The sequence below is a fragment of the Myxocyprinus asiaticus genome, chromosome 9 (genome assembly GCF_019703515.2).
Source record: "Myxocyprinus asiaticus isolate MX2 ecotype Aquarium Trade chromosome 9, UBuf_Myxa_2, whole genome shotgun sequence".
Taxonomy (NCBI): Eukaryota; Metazoa; Chordata; class Actinopteri; order Cypriniformes; family Catostomidae; genus Myxocyprinus; species Myxocyprinus asiaticus.
The window spans coordinates 21,208,368-21,236,068 of record NC_059352.1 but is presented as its reverse complement, the minus strand read 5'-3'; the positions used below and the strand labels follow the sequence as shown (position 1 = coordinate 21,236,068).

Genomic DNA, 27,701 nt, shown 5'->3' with positions numbered 1-27,701 from the left:
CACACCCTCACACTTGTACACCTGGAAAGTCTATGTGAATGAAGAGGACAGAATTGGAGTTGTAGGTCAAGACACACAAAAAACAACTTACCTTCATGGTGGTGAAGTTACGGGTGCGGTCAAACTCAAACATGATCTCAACATAACCATTGGCAAAGCTCTCATTGGTCCAGCCGACATAGTCATAACCAGGCCAAACATTGTAAACATGACTATGTGAGAAGTCATCTAGGCCACACATGCCATCCGTCAGTTGTCCAAGACCTTCTGTCATACTGCAAGAAAAACAAAGCCAGTAATTTTTTTTAAAAACAAACAAAAAAGTATTTCAGTATTCCCTGGTTGTCAGACTTATAGGATCTATTCATCTATGCATCTATTCTTCAACTTCAAAATCTTCGGACAAAGATTTCCGAAACCAAAAGAAATTCGGTTCTCTGGTTTGTGTGCAGCTGTGTTGTGTTTTTTGTTGTTAATTTACTCTGTGGTGGTCCAATTGTACCAAACAAGCGGGTTTTTGCTAAAACGTCCCATCTCATGAGCGAGGGCAGTGTTACTGCTGCTCTCGTGCACTCTCATCAACGTGCATAGGTCGATCAAGATTTCGGCTAATTGATCAATTATGTTTTGTTTTGTTTCTCACTGAACCTTATGGTATGCCTTCAGAACAAGGCATAAGTCAAATTGAATAATTTATTAGGCTTCTGAATTAATTACTTTTGTGTCCTTTTGAAGCTTGAAGAGGTAGTCACCATCCACTGCCATTGTATGACATCACTGAGCAGAATTGTTTTTCAAAATGTCTCCCTTTGTGTACCAAAACAGAAAGAAAGTCATATTTAAACAACACAAGGGTGAGTAAATAATGAATTAATTTTCATTTTTGGGTGAACTATCCCTTTAATTGTCCAAATACTTTTTGGGGCATCTATCTATACACTGACAACCCTAAAGTTTGTGGATGGATACTTGCATATTTCAGAATCTGTGTTGATTATCCTTTATCACCACTAGATGACAACATTATATTACCCTATATCTTAATTTTTTCCAAGCAATGACAACAGTCTCTTGTGGTAGATTAATGACTTTGAATATGTGGGTTTTCACTTTGCGGCCTTCTGCTGGCACTGATCTTCCACACACACAGGAAGGTAAACACACTTCGTCCTGTGTCATGGAAGGTATTGTTCAGGGAGCAATGAGTCAAGTTCTCCTGTGAACACTGTGAAACCACTGTGACTCTCTCCCATCCTGGCGCCTTATTGTTGTCATAGAAACCAGACAATAACAAAGTAGCTCTAGTCAGTCTGTCAGTATTGTGTAACAGATCTGGGATCAAATCAGGTGAACAAGTCAGTTAAAAATATACTTACCCTTATTCATTTCACTGCCTTAGTACCAAAATGTACCACTGTGTATGTGACAATTATTAGAAATTGAACTTTGAAGATAAATTGTATAATCTGTATTCAATATCATCCTAATTTTTTTCTTAGGCTTATTACAAGTATACTAACCTGTAACTCATAGCTCCGTCATACACAGAGTCATTGAGATAAATATACTGTCCATTGAGAGTCATCTGCTGGCCAAGTGGAGCATTATATGAAACCAATCCATCTGAAAACAGTCACAGGACATCATAAACAAATTTTTCGTCAGGTGTTCAATAATAGATATTCTACAGGAGGCTCTATGGTATGATGTAATACAAATTAATTCTACTGCAAGACATGACTATTACAAAATAATACACATTTTATCTGCATTTACAGTTTCCACCACGACAGTACATTAGAACATCACTGTAATTATGTTGGCTTGACAAAGCCAACATACTTTTATTCTACAGACATGGTTTAGTATTTTTCCAAAATCCCTAAATCAAGATCAACATTTTCAACTGTAACTCCTCCTAGAGCTTTCAAGCTACATCCACCAAATTTGGCACAGACCTCTAGAAAATTCTGACTCTAGTTGCTATTACTTTTCAAACCGACCAGACCAGAGAGCATTTAGCAGAGACAGGCCACTTCTATTGAAAGGAATGGGAGAAATTGGAACGCCCAAAGGTGAACAGATGGATGAAAGGAAGTCCCGCCTTACAGGTAAAAGAGCCATTCACCTTTTAGAAATAGACATTGGCTGTCAATTAACTCTAGAACGTGCATGCCAATTAGCTATACAAGCTGGGAAAATTGCACTTTTTTAGATTAATCTGAGGTAAAGAAACACAATTTATGATTCCAGTGTTGTCAGATTTCACTGCTGATTTAAAATATGCTCTATGATCGTAATCTTGACCAACCATTTTGAGATTCCGGTGTTTCCCCATTCAAGTAGATATGAGCCGCACTTTCATGACTTGGAATAGCTTCCTGAGTGCGTTCCAAAGATGGCCGCCAGTGGACTGACTTGCTAGACAGACTTTGACTGGATTTACGTTTTTTTATACAGTGGACGATTAAAAATCATAAAAATCCTATAGACTTACATCAGAGACTATTTAGCAGAGACTGGCCACTTCTATTAAAATGAATTGGAGAAATTGGAACACCTAACGGCAGCCAACGGTCAACAGATGTAGAAAGAAAGTCCCGTAAAAGAGCTTTTAGATACAGACATCGGCTGTCAATCAACTCGAAACGCACATGTGCATCAGCTATACAAGCTGCCCATTACCCATTCAAGTTTATAAGAACTGGACTGTCATGATTTGAAATAGCTTCCCGAGAGCGTTCCAAAGATAGCCGCCAGTGGACTGACTTGCTAGAAAGAAATTAGGTGCTTCTAAACACTTCTTCACTATTCTATGCCATTTTGTAGTGTAACTAGTGCGAGTATATTAACACTGAAAATGCAGCAAAAAGAAGTGTACTTTAAGTACCCAGATAATGCACTTTTTCAAAAAGGAGTGTGGATTGTTGGACATTTCATATCCACAACATATCCATTTAGCACACTACATTCTGCAGGCTGACAAAATAGGAGGGGAATAAAAAGTATACATTTATTATTTACTTACCCAGCCATTCACAGCCGTACAGTTCCACACGCATGCAAACGTTCATGGAATGATCAATAACGGGCATGAAACGGACGAACCGTGCAATGATTGGCGGCTCCAAGTCCTTCAGCACAATGTCATAGGCATTCCTGTTCCCCTCAATCTCCTTCACAACAGAACAAGTATTTTATGTTGTGCTCTATGGACCAAAATAGAGCTGTATGTACATGGGTCATTGACAAATAAGATTGTCTGAGGTGATAAAAATGCGATTTTTTTATTTTGTATAAATTTTTTACCAAAACATTGATTTAATGACTTTTTATGAAAATGTCAAGTGTTGCAACCATCAAGTAAAAGGTATTAAAATACGTTCCTTGCACCTTGAATGCTCGTGAGTGAACGCAACTTAATCATTAATTAAACAAAAACAAAAAACAAAACAAAAAAACATCGGTAACACTTTACAATAAGGTTTAATTTGTTAACATTAGTTATGCACTATGAACGAACATGAACTAACAATGAACAATTGTAAATATAAATTTACATTAACCAAGATTAATAAATGCTGTAAAAATGTATACCTAATGCATTTATTAATGGTAACAAATAAAAACTGATTGGAAAGTGTTACCAAAATATTATTTACAAATATAATGAATTCTTGAGCATGAATATTAAGACGTTTTCTTAGGTTACTCCATTTGTCCAGAACCAAATTTGCCTTTTCATACAAATGTAAAAAAATATCTGATGTTTTCAAATGACAGCATGCATGTTGGTAACAACACCTGAATTAGATGTAGTGTACAAAAGTTATTTAAATATAATATATATTATACTGTATATTGTAATATAATATATATGATCAAAAATTATTTTAAAACTGAATTTAAAACTGTTAATTTTTTTTATAAAATAATTATCAAAATTAAAATAATTAATTGATAAAATATTATTCCAAACTACTTAGGCTAACATTTCTTTGAAGGAAGAATTTCAGCTTTTAATAAGTCTTTTGTTTATTTATTTCTTAATTTTTTTTTTCTTTTCTTTTTTTTACTATATCTGGACGGTTACACCACTTTTTGCTGGTGTTTGACAGTTACACCACTTTTTGACATTTTGGACTATAAGTCCCAGAAAAATTATTAAAATGACTTTGAACCCAGGAACTGACATTTTTTTTCAAGAAGTGTATTCAAGTAATTGTTTTGTGTACTTTTTTAATTTTTGAATAACTTTATAGATCAGGAGGACAAAAAAGCTGCATGTCATGTCATTGACCCACATACAGTACAGATGTATGTACTAGATGTCTGTGACCGACATCTGTTTGCGATGCATACCTGTTTGCCCTGCCTGTTGCGCCAGGAGATCCACCGGCTGCCATCACGGCTGTATTTGATCTTGTATTTTTGAGCAAACTCATTACCGATGCCCCCCGCGTGACGTCCCTGAGTGCCAACCAAAGTGATAAAGTGTAGAGAACGAAGATCAATTTGCAAGAACTCTTTCATATTCTCTGGTTCTCCTGGGATCTCAGGACACCACGCACCATCTCCCTCCTCACAGTCCAATCTAATAATGTATTTATGACAATAGCAGAAATTGTGTTATTAAACAAACATTGTAAAAAGAAAATTATGAATATATAAACATGAAATTTTGAAATGTTCAATATAAAGAAAATGTAAAATGTATACTCTGTTAAGACAACAAAAAAGTTTAAGGCTGCAATGATGCTCCTTTTATTTACACAGAACCCAAAGCAGCACCAGATTCAGAGCTTCCTTTGATACTATAGAGGCTGAGGAAAGTCAGAGCTGGCATATTTTAGTTTGGCTTTTATGCAGCATTGCATCTTTGCACAGAATTTAGAAAAAAGAAAGACACAAAGAAAATTTAGAAGTGCAGTTCATTTATAAAAAAAAAACAAACAAACAAAACAAAAAACATCAGTTTAATTTACAGCAAACCTTTTTTTTTTTTTTTTTTTTTTTTTTTTTTTTTTAGGGATGGATCTTTGGCCTCCAGGCTTCATCATAAATTAGTCTAAAATTTGCTGAAGGAGAATGAGTTCATGGGAAGGCATAGATTCAGTTAAAAAAAAGCAGCAGCATCATGTATGGGGAGGTTTAAAGTAATTACACCATTGCAGCGAGGCTTAGATGAGGCCACACACATGTCCCCAGATGTGGTTTTCTCCCACAGATAACCTGCAGTGTGGCTCATAGAAAACAATGTTTGTGTGTGTGGAATGTGTGTGTGCTCATACCTGCCATATTTTGCTGCTGTGGAGTCAGACCACTGACTGGAAGCTGAGATGTCTTCATCTAAGATCTGTCCTATAGACATTCCTAATGGAGACCGACACACACCTGTAAAAAAAAAAAAAAAAAGCAAGTTGTGTTTATATAAATGACTACTGCCTTTTATATGTAAATAACACTGTGAACACAAGTCCCACACATATAGACAGTACTTAAACCGTAAAGTTGCAATTGTTGCCTTAAAGTGCTATTTCTACTTGATCTGACACCTTAACCGCGTGTGAAACCCGTGTCCACATGCGTGGACATTGTTTTTTGACTTTGCTATATGCAACGCATAATTTAATTTAATGTAAACCGACTAAATACTGTTCACAGCACTCTATTCTGTCATTTAAGGGTTCAACTTCTGCCGCACTAAGTCCCATAACACAACAACATGACGTTGATTTCTGTGAAGTGCTTCTACGGGAGCAGAGCCAACAAAAGTGCCTCTGGTAAGAAACCTCTTTACGTTTTTTCATTGAAGAGTAGCATCTCTAGTTTCGTTTGATATGCCGCTTTAAAAAATGCATACATCTTTCACACGTCAGTGTGCTGATAAACATGATGTACACATACAGGGATTTTGGGACATTATTCCCTCAAAAGTAAAAAAAAACAAAAAAACATTTTAGTTATTTTGAATTACTTTTCAACATTAACATCACTTCATTTTAATATAACTTTTTATATATTTTATTTTGTTACATACAACAAATATAACATATATATATATATATACATACATACATACATATATAAGAATAAGAATAATCTGTCTTAGTCTATCTATCTGAATGTTTGTGTAAAGGTCTGGACATGTAAAAGAAGTGGCCCCTCCATTTCAACAAAATAGTCTTTGTGATCCTGCCAGCAATTGCAAGGATAGTGGTGAAGGACTTTTTGTCTCCCTTTTCATTTTTTTTTTCTGTCTCTCCTCCAAATGTTTGCTTAAAAGTCAAGATGGGGGAAACCTCAGAGGCTTGGATTTGGCAATGACAAGCTGATATAATCCAAAATGAGCCGAATCCCCCAACAAAAAGCTCTTCCAGATGTAACAGAACAGCATCCTCCTCCCCCATCTTTCTCTCTCTCTCTGTCTTTTTCTTTCTGACTGTCTCTTTAACATACATATGCACTCATATTCAACTACAGATGCATAGACATCTGTAGGTACACACAAAGAGAAAAGGTGTCTTTGTGTTTTAATTCAAGGCAGTTTTCTTAACTTTGAGAATGCAAGCAAAGTAGTGTTAGACAGTTGACACAAGAGTGCCACATAGATAAAGGAATCACACATGTCTTGCAAATGCCCCGTACAGTTTAGTTGCAGACACAAGGCCAACTATGTGTGTGTTGACATATGGTCTCATGAAGCCACAAGGAAAAGTAGTCAGAGAACTGATGTCATTTCTTATAAGCCTAACTCAAGACAGGTTAGTAAATTGATATGCTACATATGAGAGTGTATACTCAATAATAACTTACAGTTACAGAGTCTTAAAATATCTCTCACTTCAGAAAGGTGGAAAAATACTAGTGTTGTGTGAAGAGGGATGGTAGCTTTTCGTCCTTCTTACTCTCTTTCTCTTATTGGCCACTCTAGACTTGTGCAGTAATTCATTGGTCCAAGCGGCACTTATTTCCCCCTCTAACCAAACTAGTTTTTTTCCATTTTAAACCTTGTGAATAGCACGTTTGTTCCACCATGTTTGCTGTCTAACTGCAGGCTCTAAAATCTTGCACACACACACAAACACATATACTAATATATACACATTCAATCACGTGTAAACTGTTAGGAGTGGCAGTTACATTTTTTCTTTCTTTTTTACCGTAAAAAAAGTAAGGAGTCTATTACTCAAAGTGGAAAAATGCATAGAGAGTAGGATGGTATAACTACAGTCTTTGGGAATTTTAAACAGAGGAAAGTTGGCAGCAGGAATCTTATAGCTGCTGAGTTCACCAACACACTTTTACAGAAGTAGGATTTTTTTTCTTCTTTTTTTCCAGCGGAAATATGAAGGAGTAAAACTGATATTTAAAGGGTTACGGCATATTGGAATCTCTCTCTCTCCAGGAAAGAACGGAAATTCACCACCTTTGTGGAAAGCAAAAATTCATTCCTATCTGAAACACTGTCATTAACTTTTGTCGCAAAAAACACACAGTTTCCTGCTTAGGTCGATTCACCTAACACCAAAACTATCAAATTGTAAACGTGAGAAAGATTGCTGCCGTGACTTATGAGCTCCAGAAACAAATATCTGAAAAACACACTCACACAGAACCTCTGTAGAAGCTGATTAAATTTACTCTCCTGTTGTCAAAATGTCTGGTATGTATAAGCCACAGACTCCAGTCTGATTGTTGAATCCATTGTATTCAATGGATTGTTCTTCTGCTACACTCAATAATAAACTCAAAGCAAGGTTTCATCCTTTCAGAGCTCTCACATGCAGTTCAATGAGGTTGCCGTTACATTTCAGCACCCCTTTAGCATGGTGTTCTTCTTTCCTTTTTAACCACAACCAGCCTGTCAAAGTGTGTGATGAGAAGCAAAAATATATGAGTATCATCAATTATGGGATACCATAATGTATTGCCAAGGCACCTATAGTGGTGTATTGTGCTCAGCTTTAGAGCATGGTAATAATAAAAAGCAGACACATAAAAGAAAAGCATGGGTGGTAATGAATGCATGTCACCATATTTATTTTCACCATGACATGACAAACCTGAAACAAATATAATTAAATATTAGTTTACATAGGTGTAGACCAAGAACAAAATAACAGATAACCATAAAACAGGAAATGGTATCATAGAGGGGACCCCTGTAGACCTTTATGGGAAGCGGGGGTGTAGATTCCGGGGGGAGGTAGCCCACCCTCAATAATCATAACAAGCAAGTACAAAAAATGTGTATTTATGTTTTTTCCCCAAGCTAAATGCTGTAAAATGTCCCAAAAGTCAGCTACATCTGAAATTTTAGATTATAATTAGTTTAAAGCTGAAATGTGCTATATCTACGCCACTAGTGTCACAAAACTATTTCAGAAAACTCTCTCTGTCTACTGTTGATTGTACAAACAGAGAGTCCCATCCCAAACTCCGAGCCAGCATTGTAGTTTCAGGATGGATGGGTGGCTCAGACTAACAGAGCAATGTCATTATAGTGCCAAAGAGTCACAGACTACTTTAATATGCACTTAAGAAAACAGTTTATTCCAGGGTTTTTGCAGAAAGCGGCATTCTGAAACATCATGTAAACCAGATCGCTGTTTTCCTTATGCCGCTTAAGTGATTAAGAGAAAGCAGTTTAACACACCACGGTTTCTTCCGGAGAACGTGGCTTAATGTGGCCATGTAAATGCATAAGCGGCGTTCTAACAGGTTTTTGATGAGTGCGCATGTGCGTGGAACAGACTGGAGAACAAACGTCATAGGATAGAGCCCAACAACAGGTCAACCCAGTAGAAAGAATTCAACATATCTGGGAGTACAGTGGGAAAAGCGCATACACTTTAAACTATACCCATTTATACACACCAATGTAAAATATTGATGGTTCCTCATGTCCGTGTATATGTGCTTATACATTGGCAGAATCTCAAAGTTTTATGTAATAGAGAAACCTCACTATAGCAGTGCAATTCCGCTGCAGGTCACGATGGAATGTTAATGGAACAAAAACGGCAACAACTCTGGAATATCTGGAAATAAAGCAAAGCAATGGAGGATAAAATATCAAAGTCTTCCTCGGATGCCACGTTTGTTATTTACACAAGTGTCGCGGATAAATTAAGTTGCTGTAGAGAAAGCTGCTTGTAAAGAGTATGCTGCTTATACAATGCATGTAAATGGGAATGCCACTTTCCCGCAATAAGCCGGTTTCTTGTGTATATGTAAACGTAGTAACAGTGTTAATCTATTAGGTCAAATCAACCTACAATTGGCCTACTTATAGTTGTCTCAGCATATTAATCTGGGATACGAGAAAGAATTTTAACATCAAACAATTAGACTCATCAGCTTTAATTTAACAACAATAGAAGTCAAAAATCATACATTGTCCTCATTTACAGTTAGATGGCTAAGTAAACCTGTGAGTGTGTGTGTAAGCTGAATATAGAATGGTCAGCAGAGATCCTTCATGCAGACATGGCCCATGAAGTTAGCCTCAGAATATTATATATGAAATGGTACCTTCTGACACTTGTCTCTCAACTCATAGTCCTGGAAAGTACCAATCTAGAACATTCAGGCAGCAAAATAACAGCCGAGTATAATTCTATAATTTTTTACCTACACCACAAACATGTTCACATGGGAGGTCGGCATGTTGATTCTGAGAGTTCTGGAATCTTAGGCTCAGCCACAATATGCTGAATCACCCACAAGCGCCATCCCCAATCAGACATTTTTGCATCAGCTCCTGCATGTTTACCTTCCCCTGTGGTGCAACTGGAAGTGTGTTGCATCAGCAGCGTGGGAGACCCAGGATTAAATCCAGTGCTGAAACCAGGATGTCATGCATTTACATAATCAGGGACGAGCGTGATTCTGAGGTTGCATTTTTCACTTTAACATTACATTTCATGAAAATATGCATTCATTTTCAAAGTATTAGAGCCTGTACAGCTGAAAACAACACAATTCACAACTCGCTTTTGACACTCCTCTGTGGACATTTCACCTAGAAACTGGAGCTTACATTTGTCCATATGCCCAACAACACTTACAGCTTTGGCCACTGGAGGCAATATTTTGAATTTCAGTAAGCACATATCAGTTTTAGCTAAAGAAAAACCTACTGTTTCTGATTTCACTATGAAATCAGTCTGCCACAAGCCATCTAAAGACCTTGAAACATTTCTGACCAGAGTTGGAATCTTGATCTTGTGGTCATGGTCTCAAGATTTCTTGAAACCATATAAACGCAGTCTTGGTCTGGATCTGGGTCTCGTTACTCAGTGTCTTGGTCTGGGTCTCAATAACTAAAGTCTTGGTCTGGATCTGGGTCTCGGCTTATGGTCTTAGTCAAGACCGCAGTGTATTACCAGTGCACTAAATGTAATAATTATTTCAACCTCTAGTAGGCGTGGCATCTTCACCTGAGAATTTTCAAGTACTTCTGCCTCTGTGCCATCACACATGCTTCGACAAGTACTGTCTTGCTCATCACATGAATGAAAGTGCAAGAACTATCATCTAACACAAAGTAATTATTAGTGATCTATGGTTATAACTGCCATGTAGAGGCCATGACTTTACTTGCGGGACCCAATAAGCTTGTTACATTGCAGGAGTTGTAAGCGGGAGTGGATGGTATTCTTATGAGTTGTTGGTGGGAATAGGGCTGCAGGATTATTACTAAAATCATAACTGAAGATTATTTCCCTTGATATTGTAATTGCTATTAATAACATTGATTAATATAAATTTATTGCATGCTGTATTATTTATTTAGCTCCACTTCCCAAACAAGCTGAGAACTGTGTTCCTGAATTAGTTAATTGCTGTTCTATGCATCAGTAAATAAAGTCAGTGACTAAAAGTTTAATTTCACATTGTTCCTATTACAGCATGAAAAACAACTGTTATTCAAATTGTGATTAAATTATATACAGAAAGTGAGAACTTCAGTTCAGCGTGAACTCATTGTCTGAGTTCTGCACTCTCGCAAAAACTCCCGTTATAATCAATGAAACTGTCTACACTGCAGAATAATTTTTTTATTTACATCATTTCTACACATTGTAGTTTATAATGAGATCATTCACGAGAGCACAGCAGCAGAACTCAGTCTGTGAGCGCACGCTGAGCTGATGACTTAAACACCTCTGATTGGCTGTTGCATTCATGCGCTCAACAGACGTCTGTCATTTTGAAAAAATTGTCTTTCATTATTTCGATCAGAAATGGTCTGCATTATTGTCAGTGAAGAACATTCTGTTTATGCATAGTTGTTTTAATAGTTTAATTTTACAACAATAGTTTTTTAAATTAAGTTTCCATCTCTCGATTTAACTTTGATTAGCAAAGATGAATTTGGCATTTAATGTTAACATGTGAAGCAGCCATCTGTGTTTTGAGAGTTAATTTATGATGCTAAAAATCTTGAAGGAATTTTTCATAATTTTGAACCAATCCTAAAGGAATCAGATAAGTATCCAGTTAGAGTACATTAAGATCCTATTGGATAAAATGAAATTGTATTAACTCATTCACAATCTATTAGCATTCCTTTAGGGGTTTTTTTCTTTTAAAAAATGGTGCCTGCAATAAAGAGCCATATATGACACTTTTTATTTACTTTTATTATGGTAGAAGAATAAACAGCTTTGTGACACCTGGGGGGTGGGGTGGTGGGGGAATAAAAGGAATGGTTGTACATGCAGTGAACATCAGACCAATGCCATGCAGACCTCTACTGTGGTGGACAGCCTAGGAGCTACATCTTCTAGACTTTCCACTAAATCATTCAATTCCCTTCACTTTAGTTGTATTATTTATATAGCTAGGCATTTGGTTTACAAAGGCATCTTGTAAAACTGGACTGTTTTTTCTATATACTTAGCTGTCTGAAATGTCAGAGCCAGCAGTGGCAAAATTTGTATGTAAAAACTTTAAAGAGGATTCTTCAAATATAAATTCAGCATCTTGGTTCATTAACATTTACTGCCTGGTTCTTGGACTGACAGGTCTTGGTCTGGGTCTTGGGGATAGGTCTTGGTCTGGATCTGGGTCTTGAGGGGTTTAGTCTTGGTCTGGGTCTTAGGGGGTCTGGTATTGGTCTAGGTCTCCACACTTTTTTAACAAAGCATTTTACATACAGTATGCACATTACTTTGTAGTTTGACAATGCACAGTGACAATTAAACAATCTGGATGGACTGGGATCCTCCTTTCAGATATATTAAAGCACAACATGGCTGTAAACACAGCCATTAAAGAACATTAAGCAGCATTCCTTGCCTTTTTACACTAGCATGCTGCTGAAGTCTTGAACACACCACCACAACTCCAGATGTACAGTTTTAGGCTATAAGGCCTTTATTTACTGAAATATTGCAGAGAAACTGACATATGATCAGGAAGGAAGCAGCGTCACCTTGGATAATCAAAGTCATCTGCTTCTTAAAGCAACATAGCCTGATATTGTACAAGAACATATTGTGGTTTTCATCCTGGGGGATCCCAGATGAAATTGCCTCTAGCCATGGTGGTATTAGCTGCTTTCCAGACTGAGAGTTTTCTCTATGCTTTAGCATCTACTGTATGGCTGGTCACCATGAGCTGGCTTCTGGTTTCCTTGTAAAATATAATTGAACCTCACATTGACATCACACTTTCCTCCCCACAATCCACCCATGCTAGCGTGAAAGAGCTAGAGTTGAAAGACAGATAAAAGAGAAGGCACCATGAAATTAAGACTGGCCATCTTCCAGTCCTTATTCAGTCCAAGTTCTCATGCTGTTGCTCTACTTCAGAAAACGTTTGATTTGAACTACTGCTGCTTTGAGTTACAAACCAACTAGTAAAGAATAACAATGCAACTTGCAGCATACTCACTGACCTTTATAAAAACTGAAACTCCTGAACAATAAAATCTGAGACTGTTACCACAGGCTGGCTGTTAGTTGTGGCACAACAAAAACTGATTTCCATGGTGACTCGTCTCATATATTTTCGAATATGGTTTTGAAATTAGCCCAAGGGATAAAGGTTTGGCTGGTAAGCATGGTCCAATTAGCCCCTGCTAGTAGATGCCATAACTACACAATTCTGCTGCCAAAAAGCATCTTTCTCCATTAACAGCCATTCGAAAGTAGCCATGTATTCTTACTTATAGACCGCAAGTATTTCATTATATTATAGTAGATCCCTGCAAAAAAAACAAACAAACAAAAAAAAAACAGTTTAATCAGCTTGCAAATCCCCTGCTAGTCTAGGCTGGTTTATGTTGGTTAGTGCTGGTTTGGTGCTGGTCTAGATGGTGGACAACATACAGTGGCAAAAAAAAAAGTATGTGAACCCTTTGGAATTAGCTGCTTTTCTGCATTAATTTGTCGTAAAATGTGATCTCATCATCATCAAACTCACAAGTATAGACAAACACGATGTGCTTAAGCTAACACCACACAAACAATTTTAATCTTTCATGTAATTATTGAACACAACCCATTAAACATTCACAGTGCTGTGGAAAAGGTAAGTGAACCCTTGGATTTAATAACTGGTCGATCCTCCTTTGACAGCAATAACCTCAACCAAGCATTTCTGGTAGCTGTGGATTAGACCTGCACAACATCCAGAAGGAATTTTGGACCACTCTTCCTTACAGAACTGCTTCAGCTCAGCCATATTCTTAGGATGTCTTGTGTGAACGGCTCCGCTGAGGTCATTCCACAGCATCTCTATTGGGTTAAGGTCTGAGCTCTGACTGGGCCACTTCAAAAGGTGGATTTTTTTTTTTTTTTAAGCCATTCTGTAGTGGATTTACTTTGATATTTAGTGTAATTTTTCTGCTGCATCACCCAACTTCTACTGAGCTTCAGCTGGCGCACAGCCAACCTGACATTATCTTGTAAGATATCTTGATAAATTTGGAAATTCATTTTTCCCTCGATGATGGCAAGCCTTCCAGGCCCCTAAGCAGCAAAGCAGCGGACTTATGAACAGAGATGTTAACCAGTTCCAATGATTCCTTCAAGTCTTTAGCTGTCACTCTATTGTTCTTTTTTACCTTATTGATCATTCTGCAGTGTGCCCTTTGAGTCATTTTGGCTGGATGGCCACTTCTAGGGAGAGTAGCCACAGTACTAAATCGTCTCAATTTATAGACAGTTTGTCTAACTGTGGACAGATGAATATCTAAGTTATTTTAGTTAACTTTGTAACCCTTTCCTGCTTTATGCAAAGCAACAATTCTTGATCGTTGCTCTTCCGAGATCTCTTTTTTGGGAGTCATGGTCCACATCAGCAGATGCTTGATGTGAATAGAAAACTCAACATGTTTGAGTGCTTTTTACAAGTCAAAGTAGCTCTAACCCACACCTTCAATCTCGTTTCATTAATTGGATGCCAGGTTTGCCAGCTCCTAACTCTAAATTAGCTTTTGTTGATGTCATTAGCCTAGGGGTTCAAATACTTTTCCCAACCTACACTGTGAATGTTTGAATGATGTATTCCATATGTACAAGAACAATATAATAATTGGTGTGTTGTTATTTAAAATAGATTGTGTTTCTTCATTATTCTAACTTAGATGAAGATCAACTCAGATTTTAAGACAAAATTATGAATAAATGCAAGTAATTCTGAAGGGTTCACATACTTTTTCTTGCCATTGTATACTGGTGATCACCTATGCATTTTTTTTTCTTCAGCAGGGATGTTTAACAGTGACAATTGTTTTTTTTTTTGAAGGGCTCTTAAAAGCGTGAAAGTAACTTTTACTACAAAAGTAGTAGGCCTACATTGGTTACAGCTTGTTTAATTGCGCTGTATCTTCAACGCAATTACATACATCAATATGTTATCTTTATCATATTTTATCAAAGAAAAAAACATATTTACCTGGATTTACTTGAGACTTGACTGCTCCTATTAGGTAAAGGAGGATAAGGAGCGGAAAGACCATCTTCCAAAGCTGCAAAGATGGAGATGGGGCATTCATTCCTGAAGAATGAGACACAGGGTTAGGGTTAGAAAACTCAAGCTTTCATTTCAACAGGGCTATCTAAGAATTCCTCTAAGCTTCAGTAAGAGGAATAATGTATACTCCAGCACCCCTTGAGCAGGCAAGAAATCAGCCTAGACTCAAGGGCATACTAGCAGTGGTAAAACTAAGGATAATTCCAAGGGAAGTTTTAAGCCAACAGTCTTCCAGGCACAATGTTGAGCTTTTCAACACATGCTCATTCTGTCCAAATAACATCTACCACCCACACCTCAAAAATGAGTGTCTTATGTCAAAATGCAAAAAGCTAATAATCTCATATCCACCTCATATTTCACATATTGGCTAGCATGACTGCATTTCAGTGGCTGGTCTTCATCCTTTCGTTCAGTTTATATTCTCCTGTCACACCAAGGTGCCCAGCCATGACAAGTTTAATGGGGAAACCATTTTTTATCACAGTGATTTGCACTAGATGTTAATAGCACCTGGCTCACAGTGCGGCTATTTGCACTCCGATAGTGTAGTAGGAACACACAAATTGTGCCCCCAGTGTCGCGGAGTGTAACGATGGTGTGAATGTGCTTTTTTTTTGTGCAGACATCCTGGGTTCGATTCCTCCTTTTGTCCCACTTTTTCCCATCCTGTTTCCTGTCTCCACTCTTACTATTTTCTTTAATAGTACTTATAATAATAAATAAAAACGAATATAAAGTTTGATTTCCTCGCAATAATTTGGTCATGGTAAAGATCAGATTTGATCTGGGTAAAATTAACCATGGGTTTATTATAGAAATATATATATATATATATATATATATATATATATATATATATATATATATATATATATATATATATATATATATATATATATATATATATATATATGTATATATATATATATATATATATATATATATATATATATATATATATATATATATATATATATATATATATATTTTTTTTTTTTTTTTTGCGAAAGCCACAGTTTTATCGCAATTAACTGTGGGAATACTACAGTAATATGCTGTTAATATTATAACCACGTTTAATTTTGTGGTTACTATGATTTAACCACAAAATACCATGGTGATACTATGGTTACTGTAGTAAAACCATGGTTAACTTTTTTAAGGGAAGGTTAGGGTTAGGGGATGGTGTAGGGTGTCCGTGGGACTCCAAATACACACAATAAACACACTGCAGTGATGCCCCTATACTGTTAGTATTTAATTTAGTGCCCAACCGATTTATCGGTCAACTGATATTAGCCTTTCACAGATATATCGGTATCGGTATATGTTTTCCGATATGTGCAGATATGAAAACTTTTTTTTCAGAACATATAATTCAGAAAACAATGCTTGGGGTGATTTAGAGTTGGTGTTATAAGGTAGTTTGTCCAGCAGAGTGCGCTCCGACTCCATTGTTTACAGAGCTGAGCTGACGGTGGTTCTGGTGACGGTGCGGAGTTGAGCGGTGCGGAGTTAAGCGGTGTTTTCACGGTAAGTTGTTAACTAGTTTGTGAAATACATACTGGAAAGTTATTAAACAATGACCCCATCATTTTCCCTTTTCAATATAACTAATATAACGTTAACCCTGTCACTCATGTTTATCACATCTGCTTGCTATGTTAGCCAGCTATAGTTTGTCAGTTGCAGTAGCAGGTTGAAAGGTAAGCATTAAAGCATCTTTTTGCAGCTCAACAGACAGTGGTGCGGTGGTGGATTGTGTCTGTTGAGTGTTGACTTCATGCTACAGTGTTACCTAGTTGTTGAGACGCAGTGCTGGAAAGTAAATAAAGTCCATCTTTTACTCTCCATGACGAGCTTATTGCTAACTAGCTAACCACATAGCTACTTTCATACCTTGTCAGCTGAGTGGAAGCTAATTGTAAACATGTATTCACCAAACTTTTTTGTTCAGGATTCACCGTTTGGTACCCCTTCAACCGAACAATTCCTGTCGTTGCATTTACAAAATGTAATATTCAAATGTCTGTTTTTCCACCGTTGAAAGTTTCCCCTGAACTTGTATAGCAGAATATGGTGTAACACTGCTGCCGCTGTTTATCTCTTGTCTCGGCAGGTGTAAATGCTTCTTGTTTTACAACCTGCCCCTAACTGACTGGCAGTATTAAAATAGTTAGCATCTGACTGATACTAAACATACAGTACTGATTTTTATTTAGCTATAATTTTAATTTATTCTTTATTTAAATGGTAAGCAACTGACTGATACTGAACATACAATACTGATGTTTATTTAGCTATTTATTGTATTTTTATTTATTCTTTATTATTTCAGTATTCGTTTCTAGAATTGGTTGACAATGTATAATAATAATGTCAAATAGTTGTTTGATAAAAATATCGGTGCACAATCCACATAGAAAAGGTCTGTTTTCATTCCAGCTCAAAAATTAACTATATTGGCCACCATATCGACAGTTGGTGAATTTTACCCCTCTAAAATATCGTCTCAAAAATCCCACATCGGTTGGGCTCTAATTTAATTAGGGGTGTAAATAGTGTCTGCCACTATTTACACCGGGGTGAAAATAGCATATAACATTATTTGCACTTAGTGCGAAGAAGATGCTTTTGGTTGTTATTTACACTTAGCCTCTGCCTTTTTTGTTTTTTTCTTCTTTTTTTTATTGAGGGCATACTTTTAATTTGGTCAATAAAGATGCAATAATTGCCTGCAGAGAATAATGGAATTTTATATATTTATTATACTGACATGTGAACAGTAGAATAAAATGTTTGGAAAACTTCACAAGACATTGTGGTTAGAGCTGAAAAAAATTACAAAGTCACACAGTTCAAAGAGAAAATGAATGCTTTCTGGATTTACTTCAAGGACTGACCATCAACAGAGCTGTTTGTGAAAGTCTGCTTTGTACATGTAATTTTGAGCAAACACACAGTTACACACAATAAAACTAGCTAACAAACCAAGTTTCTTCAATCCTTACATCTGTTTACATTCATTCAATATGCAAATGCATAGGACTGTGTAACAAATACATTTACATTTATTCGTTTTGCAAATACTTTTATCCAAAATGACTTACAAAATGAGGAAGGATAGCAACATAAGTGATTCATCTTAAGGAAGCAGTAGTTCAGAAAATGCAGCATTACAAACTTTCAATCGCATTTGAAAAGTATTAGCCAAGACATAGATTAAAGTGCATTTATTTATTATTATATAAATAATTAATTAAATTAATAAATTATATTAAATAAATATTATTATTATATGAAAATACAAAAACAGGTACACTGCAAAAATCATATTCTAAACTTTGCCTGGTTTTCCGTATCTTTATATGTAAAATATTATATAAAATATTGGTTACACTTTACAATAAGAATCCATTTGTTAATATTAATGCATTAGGTATCATGAACTAACAATGAACAATATTTTTTTTTTACAGCATTTATTTATCTTTGTTAATGTTAGTAAATAAAAATACAATTGTTCATTGTTAGTTTATGTTAGTTTATAGTGCTTTAACTAGTGTTAACATATACAACTTTCAATTTAAAAAAAGTAGTATGTTGAAATTCACATTTACCAAGATTAATAAATTGTTCAGTAAATTATTGAGTATTGTTCATTGTTGGTTCATGTTAACTAATGTTGTTAACTTATTTTAACAAATTGAACCTTATTGTAGTGTTGGAAAAATATATTTAGCATCATTAAAACATGATACATTCAACTGAGAAGAAAAAATTGCATAAGAGACTATAAAAGTGCATTTTGTTCCATTGTCAGATTGTTTTACTTTTTATTGATTTATTTTTATTAATTATTATACTTTTTTATTAAATCTTACCAAATGAATAGGGCATCTCAGGTGTAAAACAAGACAAAGATACTGATTTAGAATAGTACTTTTTTGCAGTGTAAAATGGTGTTTTGTTAAAATGTTAAAATGCTGTATATCTACATTTTGAGATCCACAAAAAGTACATTTAATTGTAAATACCAACAAAAGATACTTTATTGCTTTGTATATTTGCAAATGCAAATGCAAAAAAATAAAAAATGTAAAATAATAATAAATAAATAAATAAAATGACCAGGGGATGTGGAGTGTCTGACTCATTACCTCAGAGAGTGTTTTAGTGCCAGTAAGAATGACCTGTCCAGTCAAAATATCACTGCCTCCACAACCAATCACACTATGAACTAGTGTTGTCATGGTACCAAAATTTCAGTAGTCGGTACTGATACCAGTATAATTTCACGATTCTCGATACCAATTTCGATACCACCGCAAAAATATGCTAATATTATAATGTGCTATTGAACACACCAGTTTAATTATTTTTAATTATTTAATAATTATTTTATATATTATAGTTTAATAATTATTATTCTTTTCCAGAACTTTCCAGAACATTTTTTAAAGTTTAATTTAATTTCATCATCAAAATGGTGTCTAGTCAATTCATTCTTAAAACTTTTTACAAGTGAAAACAGAACTTTTCAACGTCACTGCATTTGTTTATTTGTTTTGTCTTGCTTGTGATATTTTGATGAAATATTATTATTATTATTACAGTGAATATTACATTTTACTGTACAGTTGTAATATATTTTTATTAAATTTCTTCAATTTCAGGCATCTAGATTTTATTTTGGTTCGTGATTTTATTATAATGTGTTTTTTTTTTGCCGGATGCTTCGCTTGTCCGGATAAACAGTTTGCGTCATGGCGCAGTGTGATCATTGAAGATAATCTCATCTCTTTACACTGGCCTTTGAGTCTGACAAATGAAATGTAAGACACAGTTTTGGAGTGTTTGTATTTGAGATTACTGGTGTTTGTGTATGTGGTAATTTTTAAATGTTTAAAATGTTATTACTGTGAAGCACTTTGGTCAACTCTGTTGTTTTAAATGTGATCTAAATAAAGCTGACCTGAAGTGCAGATACTATGATTTAATTATATAAATATATATTTTACATGTGCTGCATGGTTCACAACGGATTAGTGCTCTGCTCTGTCATCTGATACAACGTGAATGATTCTCAGTGTCTGTAGAGTTTCTAGTGGATGAGCGGTTGGATTTATTTAAAGTACGCAGCTCTTCCACAGTAAGATTGCTGCATTTAGCGGTTTAATAAATCACACTAGGACGTCACTTGGATCAATTGTCCATTTCAGTGTACAAGGAGTAACAGAGCACATGTTCAAAAGAAGCCTGTGAGCATTTTAATATGTGAGCATTTCAGTCATACTGCGCACTGGTTCCGGATTGAGTCGGAGCTCGGTACTACCGGTACTGTAGAAACACTGGTTTCATTACATCTTTTTTATTTTAGTATCGACTTGGTACCGAAGTATCGGTACTTTTGACAATGCTACTATGAACTATATAAACTGGCTGATTAATATACAAGATACATGTTCTAAACTGTGATACTTTTTTAATTCAACATAATAGCAAACTTTAATCAGTGTACTCCCAAGAGAACCAATGACCAACACAATTGCATATGAAGCTCAATATGAAATATGTCAGGATACATACAAAACTCAATATCATATCCCTACTTCCTGTCATGATCCTGCTCCATCTGTCCGTTGGTCCCTGTCTGTTTTCTGTCTGTCTGTGTGTGTTTGTGGTGTGTATGTCCATGTGGCTGAGTCTGTGTTTTCCCAACTCCGCCCACTCGTTTCCTCTGGCCTGAACTCTAGTCTAGTCCTTGTTATGTAAATTGTCTTCACCTGTTCCTCATGTGCCCTACCTGTATATATTGCGCTCCCTTTCCTCTTGTGTTTGTCAGATTGTTTTGTTTCCCATGTTTAGTCTGTGTTTTGTTTGCTCAGCCTCCAGTCTGGTTTGTCATCTTGTTTTTCAGTTCTTTGTTTTTCCTCACCAGTTCTTTTCTCCCTTGTGAGTGTTTTATCTTCCCTGTTTTTATTGTTTAGTTAATAAATATTTATTTTGCCTCATTCCTGCTTTTGGGTCCTCATTCCTGACACATTCTTTGAAATTTCCATTATTCAGTAAAGCCATCCATGGTCTTTTAATGATCTATGCAGACTAAAATGGTGTTTAATATAATAGGGAAAAAAGTGTAAGATTACTCATTTGTTTTTGGCTGCATATGCCTGTCCTGGTTCTTTCAAAAGTCTCCACACATGATTCATGATGGGTTATGTAACACCAACAGTACAGGAAGTGCACGTAATTAAAGGAATCGTTTACACTAAAATGAAAATTCATGTCATTCCAAACCTGTATGATTTTTTCCCTATTTTTTTTTCAAGTTCCAAATTGAGAAATTGTATTATATATACAATACATTTCTATGTATGCAATCACTATGATAATATTCATTGTGCCACTAGAATATATTCTATTTTGAACTAAACAATACATTGTATAATTATATAAATACAGCTTTACGACTTTAAGGCTGGAACTAAAGTGACTTTGGATCTCTGCTGGATGCTTTAAGAAGCCAGGAAAAGTCTTCATCACCAGCCAAACAAAACTCTCCTCACAGCACTAGAGTGGGAGTGTCCTCTATATGAACATGGAGAAAACAGGCATATTTCTGCCTCTTCTGTCTTATTTAAGGTTGTGTGTTATAAGAAGTCTTTAAGACCGTCAAAGGCTTTACAGACTCAAAATACAATGTAGTCTTTGAACACTGACAATGGAAATAAGCCAAACTAAACGGAGGAACTCCCTTACGATATATGATAAAGTTTAACGTGACTTTAGCATAATGATTAAACTCATGGGGCGACTAAGCATTTGCATTTTATGTATGTTACAGAGTGACCCCAAAAAGCATTTGAGTACTTCAGTCACACTTAAAAGTTATGAATTTCATTGCATTAGTTAACAAAATATCTAGTGGAATCTATAAACAAATTATGCTAGACCTTTTCAGAACTAAATTTACTTTTCTCTATTTTGACAAAAATTTTGAATGAGCCAAGGTAATTTTAGGATTCATGAAATCTAATGCAATGAAATTCATACATATTTTAATTGTAGCTTATGTAAAAGTCCATGTACTGTGTATACACACACACACACACACACACACACACACACACACACATACAGTTGGAGTCAGAAGTTTACATACACTTTGGTTGAAGTCATTAAAACTAATTTTTTCACCACTTGACAGATTTCATATCAGCAAACTACAGTTTTGGCAAGTCGATTAGGACATCTACTTTGTGCATGACACGAGTAATTTATCCAACAATTGTTTACAGACAGATTGTTTCACTTTTAATTGACTATATCACAAATCCAGTAGGTCAGAAGTTTACATTCACTAGGTTAACTGTGCCTTTAAGCAGTTTGAATTCCAGAAAATTATGTCAAGCCTTTAGGCAATTAGCCAATTAGCATCTGATAGACTAATTGGAGTCAATTGGAGGCATACCTGTGGATGTATTTTAAGGCCTACCTTCAAACTCAGTGCCTCTTTGCTTGACGTCATGGGAAAATCTAAAGAAATCAGCCAAGAGCTCAGAAAAAAATAAAATAAATTGTGGACCTCCACAAGTCTGGTTCATCCTTGGGTGCAATTTCCAAATGCCTTACGGTACCACGTTCATCTGTACAAACAATAGTATGCAATTATAAACACCATGGGACCACGCAGCCATCATACCACTCAGGAAGGAGATGCATTCTGTCTCCTAGAGATGAACATAGTTTGGTGTGAAAAGTGCAAATCAATCCCAGAACAACAGCAAAGGACCTTGTGAAGATGCTGGAGGAAACAGGTAGACAAGTATCTATATCCACATAATATGAGTCCTATATTAACATTACCTGAAAGGCTGCTCCGGAAAGAAGAAGCCAATGCTCCAAAAACCGCCATAAAAAAGCCAGACTACAGTTTGCAAGTGCACATGGGGACAAAGATCTCACTTTTTGGAGAAATTTGTTCTGGTCTGATGAAACAAAAATTGAACTTTTTGGCCATAATGACCATCGGTATGTTTGGAGGAAAAAGGGTGAGGCTTGCAAGCCGAAGAACACCATCCCAACCGTGAAGCATAGGATGTGGCAGCATCAAGTTGTGGGGGTGCTTTGCTGCAAGAGGGACTAGTGCACTTCACAAAATAGATGGCATCATGAGGAAGGAACTTATGTGGATATATTGAAGCAACATTTCAAGACATCTCGGTCGCAAATGGATCTTCCAAATGGACAATGACCCCAAGCAAACCTTCAAAGTTGTGGCAAAATGGCTTAAGGACAACAAATTCAAGGTATTGGAGTGGCCATCACAAAGTCCCGACCTCAATCCGTTAGAAAATTTGTGGGCAGAACTGAAAAAGCGTGTGCGAGCAAGGAGGCCTACAAACCTGACTCAGTTACATCAGTTCTGTCTGGAGGAATGGGCCAAAATTCCAGCAACTTATTGTGAGAAGCTTGTGGAAGGCTCCCCAAAACATTTGAACCAAGTTAAACAATTTAAAGGCAATGCTACCAAATAATAACAAAGTGTATGTAAACTTCTTACCCACTGGGAATGTGATGAAAGAAATAAAAGCTGAAATAAATCATTCTCTCTACGATTATTCTGACATTTCACATTCTTAAAATAAGTAGTGATCCTAACTGACCTAAGACAGGCAATGTTTTCTACGATTACATTTCAGGACTTGTGAAAAACTGAGTTTACAGTCACTTTGGTACATTTCTCAGATCACAGTTGAAATTCTCAAAACTACTTGTTCAACCTCCACATCATCTAGTCACTTGTGCACATCATAAAAGCAACTTCTCATTCTTTTGAACAAACTGCCAATTCTTTAGTACATTCATGCAATTGATTATGTACAATTGTCTGATGTTTACTACATTATCAATTTCTTATGTCATGTTGATCAAAATATATTATTCTGGTTCTCTGTTGAATAGTCTTACCCCCCAAAACATCTAGGCATTAGTTCATTGCATAAGTCATTAAATGCAAAATGGCTGAACCAGTTGTCATAATCTGTCAAACATATTTCCTATTCATTTCTATTAGAATTTTTTGTTAATATGTCCTGAATTGATTAATTGCATCTCATGAATGCATCGCATTTTTCTTTTCTGTATCGCAATGGCATTGTAATGTAATTTGTTGACAGACCAACAGTAAAAGCGTAAATGTGAATCCTGTCCAATCTCTTTCAATCAATATCCCACAGACAGTAATGTGTAACTTTGTACTGTTGAAATTGATATATGCCATACATGTAACTAAGTGTATGTAAATTTCTGACTTCAACTGTATATATATATATATATATATGTATATATATACACACACATAGTTTGACGCATTAACAAAATTGGATGACAATCATTGAAAAACCTTTGACTGTTTTTGTGTGGTTTTGAGAGCTAAATAATGAGAAACAACTCAGTTCTTCCCTTTAATGTTGTCTGTTATAAATGTACTTTGTCTGTCAAGGGTAAAAACCCATGTTTGTTTAACACGTGTGACTCTGAAAACCTCTGTGTGAACTCTCAAGCAGAGGATGTACTACACAGGGAAAACAGCAGTCATGACCTGGGTTACAAGGACCCTCAATTACTCTCTACAGTGCATACAGGGGTTACATCGCAGTGGGGGAGAGGATTTTATGGTGTGTTATTCTGCCAGCATTTCCCAAAGTCACATTCCCAAGTTCCAAACACTTTTTAACACTCCGTTAACGGACTGTTACAGAAAGATCTTTTGAGAGATCATCAGTTAATGCCTCTGCAAATACTGTAAAATATTCAAGCTCTTTGAAGCATAAACTTGACATTACTTGTAGTATAACAGACAAAAGGGATAAGGAGGGCTTCACTGTAAAAGAACTGACCTCTATAAAAGAGGTATAACAAATAAGGGATTGTTCACATACTATAACACACTGAATATTTGAGCATTTCAGTATACACACTGATGAGCCAAAACATTATGACCACTCAGAGGTGAAGTGAATAATGTGTTGGATAACATGTCAAGGTCTGGGTAGATTAGATGGCAAGCAAACAATCAGTTCTCGTAGTCAGCGTGTTGAATGCAGAAGAAATGGGCAGGAGTAAAGACCTGAGCAAATTTGACAAGGGCCACGTTGTTATGGCCAGACGACAGACTGGGTCAGAGCATCTCTGAAATGGCAAGGCTCGTGGGGTGCTCCCAGTCAGCAGTGGTGAGTACCTGCAAGTAGTGGTCTGAGGACAAACCACAAACCGGCAACAGGGTGTTGGGTGCCCAAGGCTCATCAATGAGCGAGGGCAACGAATGCTATCCCGTCTGGTCCGAACTGACAGAAGGTCTACTGTGGCGCACAAGTCACAGAAAATTGTAATGATATTACGGGAGGAATGTGTAACAACACCCAGTGCATCGCACCCTGCTGCGTATGGGATGTGTATCCGCAGACCGGTCAGAGTGCCCATGATAACCCCTGTCCACCATTGAAAGTGCCTACAATGGGCACGTGAGCATCGGCACTGGACCTTGGAGCAGTCAAAGAAGGTCGCCTGTTCCGATGAGTCCCGTTTTCTTTTACATCCCGTGTATGTGTGCGCCGTTCACCTGGGGAAGTGATGGCACCAGGATGTACTGTGGGAAGACGACAAGCCGATGCAGGGAGTGTAATGCTCTGGGCAATGTCCTGCTGGGAAACCCTGGGTCCGGCCATTCATGTGGATGTCAATTTGGCATGTGCCAACTACCTAAACATCGCTGCAGACCAGGTACACCGCTTCATGGCAATGGTATTCCCTGATATCAGTGGCCTCTTTCAGCAGGATAATGCACTCTGCCACACTGCACACATTGTTCAGGAATGGTTTGAGGAACATGATTAATAGTTCAAGGTGTTGCCCTGGCCTCCAAATTCCCCAGATCTCAATCGGATTGAGCATCTGTCGGATATGCTGGACCATCAAGTCGATCCACGGCGGCCCCACCTAATCAGCCAATCGTGTGGCAGCAGTGCAGTGCATAAAATCATGCAGATACGGTCAGGAGCTTCAGTTAATGTTCACATCAACCATCAGAATGGGCAAAAAATGTGATCTCAGTGATTTGGAGCGTGGCATGATTGTTGGTGACAGATGGGCTGATTTGAGTATTTCTGTAACTGCTGATCTCCTGGGATTTTCACGCACAACAGTCTCTAGATTTGACTCCGAATGGTGCCAAAAGCAAAAAACATCCAGTGAGCGGCAGTTCAGTGGACGGAAACGCCTTGTTGATGAGAGATGTCAACAGAGAATGGCCAGACTGGTTCGAACTGACAAAGTCTATGGTAAACTCAGATAACCGGTCTGTACAATTGTGGTGAGAAGAATATCAACTGAGAATGCTATTCTGAGATGCGGGTTGGTGCTGTTTCGGCGTCACGAGGAGGACCTTCACAATATTAGGCAGGTGGTTTTAATGTTGTGGCTGATCGGTGTGTGTGTGTGTATATATATATATATATATATATATATATACTGTGTGTGTGTATATATATATATATATATATATATACAGTATATGTAGAGAGAGTTTATTACCCTCAGAGGCATTTCAAATGGTCCCTCAAGGTACTGTATCTTAGGTCACTCCGTTTTTGACCCTAATACTAAAACATTCCCTACAGAGTGTAAACAAAGTACATTATTTAGGTCACAGTCATACTCTAGTAAACATATGGAAATACTGTAACACTGCCTTTGAGGCATTCATATGTGCCCCAAGCATTTACAGCATAATATGTGATAAAAGGGCCTGTGGTGTTGGAAATAGGTATCAGCCCTGTGAGGCCATTCCTCACATGTCACATTTCATGGTGTTCACATTAAGTGAATTTGCAAAGAGGCAGATGAAAATTATTGAAAGCAACACAGGCAAACGGGGCACAACAGGGTTAGTAATAAGAGATCTTGTCTCGAAAACAAGTAATGTAAGTGAGTGTGTGTGTGTGTATGCTAGTGGTAATATTGTATTATGAAGCTGTCACAGACTAATCAAATAACTTGAGAAGACAAAGTAGGGGATGACTGCATAATGTGTATGTTTTTTTATTTTTTATGCTGGGGCGAATTCACGGAACAGTCAACAGTATTTCACCACAAACCCTGCATCTTATTCATAAACCACCCGAAGTCCAGTTTAAGCAAACTTGTTGAAATACCACTATGCTGTAAAATAAAGTCATTCTTTTCACCACGAACCAGCGCAGTGTCATGACGAAGATGTCACCGTAGCAACTTTTGCCTGCATCATGAAAACATTTTTGTCATTCCATTCTCACCTCAGTTCAGATGATTCTGTCATATGCTTCATTGTACAATTATACATATAATGGTTAAGTTATATTACACTGTACTATCATATCACTATTTTAGATACCCTAACCCAACCGCACCCTAAACCTAACCATTATAAACAATATAAAACATGTAACTGGCAAGTAAATGTAGTCACAATGATTTATTTACATAAAAAATATAGATATTTTTGAACACCTAAACCTCCCCCTACGCACAATTAAATATTACAAGAAATGACATTATTTTAACATTTAAATCATTTCAAATTTGACATTTCAGATACGCACCAAGGAAGACGTTTTGGTGGCACAGGTAAAAAGTCACTATATATGTATCGTTATGAGAGTGTG

At 36.5% G+C, this 27,701-nt stretch overlaps 1 protein-coding gene across 3 annotated transcripts in view; it reads right to left on the bottom strand.

Moving 5' to 3' along the window:
- The window catches only part of LOC127445637 (discoidin domain-containing receptor 2-like), a 66,955-nt gene that overhangs the window by 25,181 nt on the left and 14,073 nt on the right, over positions 1–27,701 (bottom strand). For all 3 annotated transcript variants that reach the window (XM_051705838.1, XM_051705840.1, XM_051705839.1), the window contains exons 2-7: positions 14,914–15,015; positions 5,292–5,394; positions 4,363–4,594; positions 3,029–3,176; positions 1,521–1,623; positions 92–275 (exon numbers count right to left, since the gene is read on the bottom strand). In XM_051705838.1, the coding sequence (XP_051561798.1) occupies positions 92–275; positions 1,521–1,623; positions 3,029–3,176; positions 4,363–4,594; positions 5,292–5,394; positions 14,914–15,013 (870 nt within the window). In that variant the 5' untranslated portion in view covers positions 15,014–15,015. The remainder of the gene's footprint in view (positions 1–91; positions 276–1,520; positions 1,624–3,028; positions 3,177–4,362; positions 4,595–5,291; positions 5,395–14,913; positions 15,016–27,701) is intronic.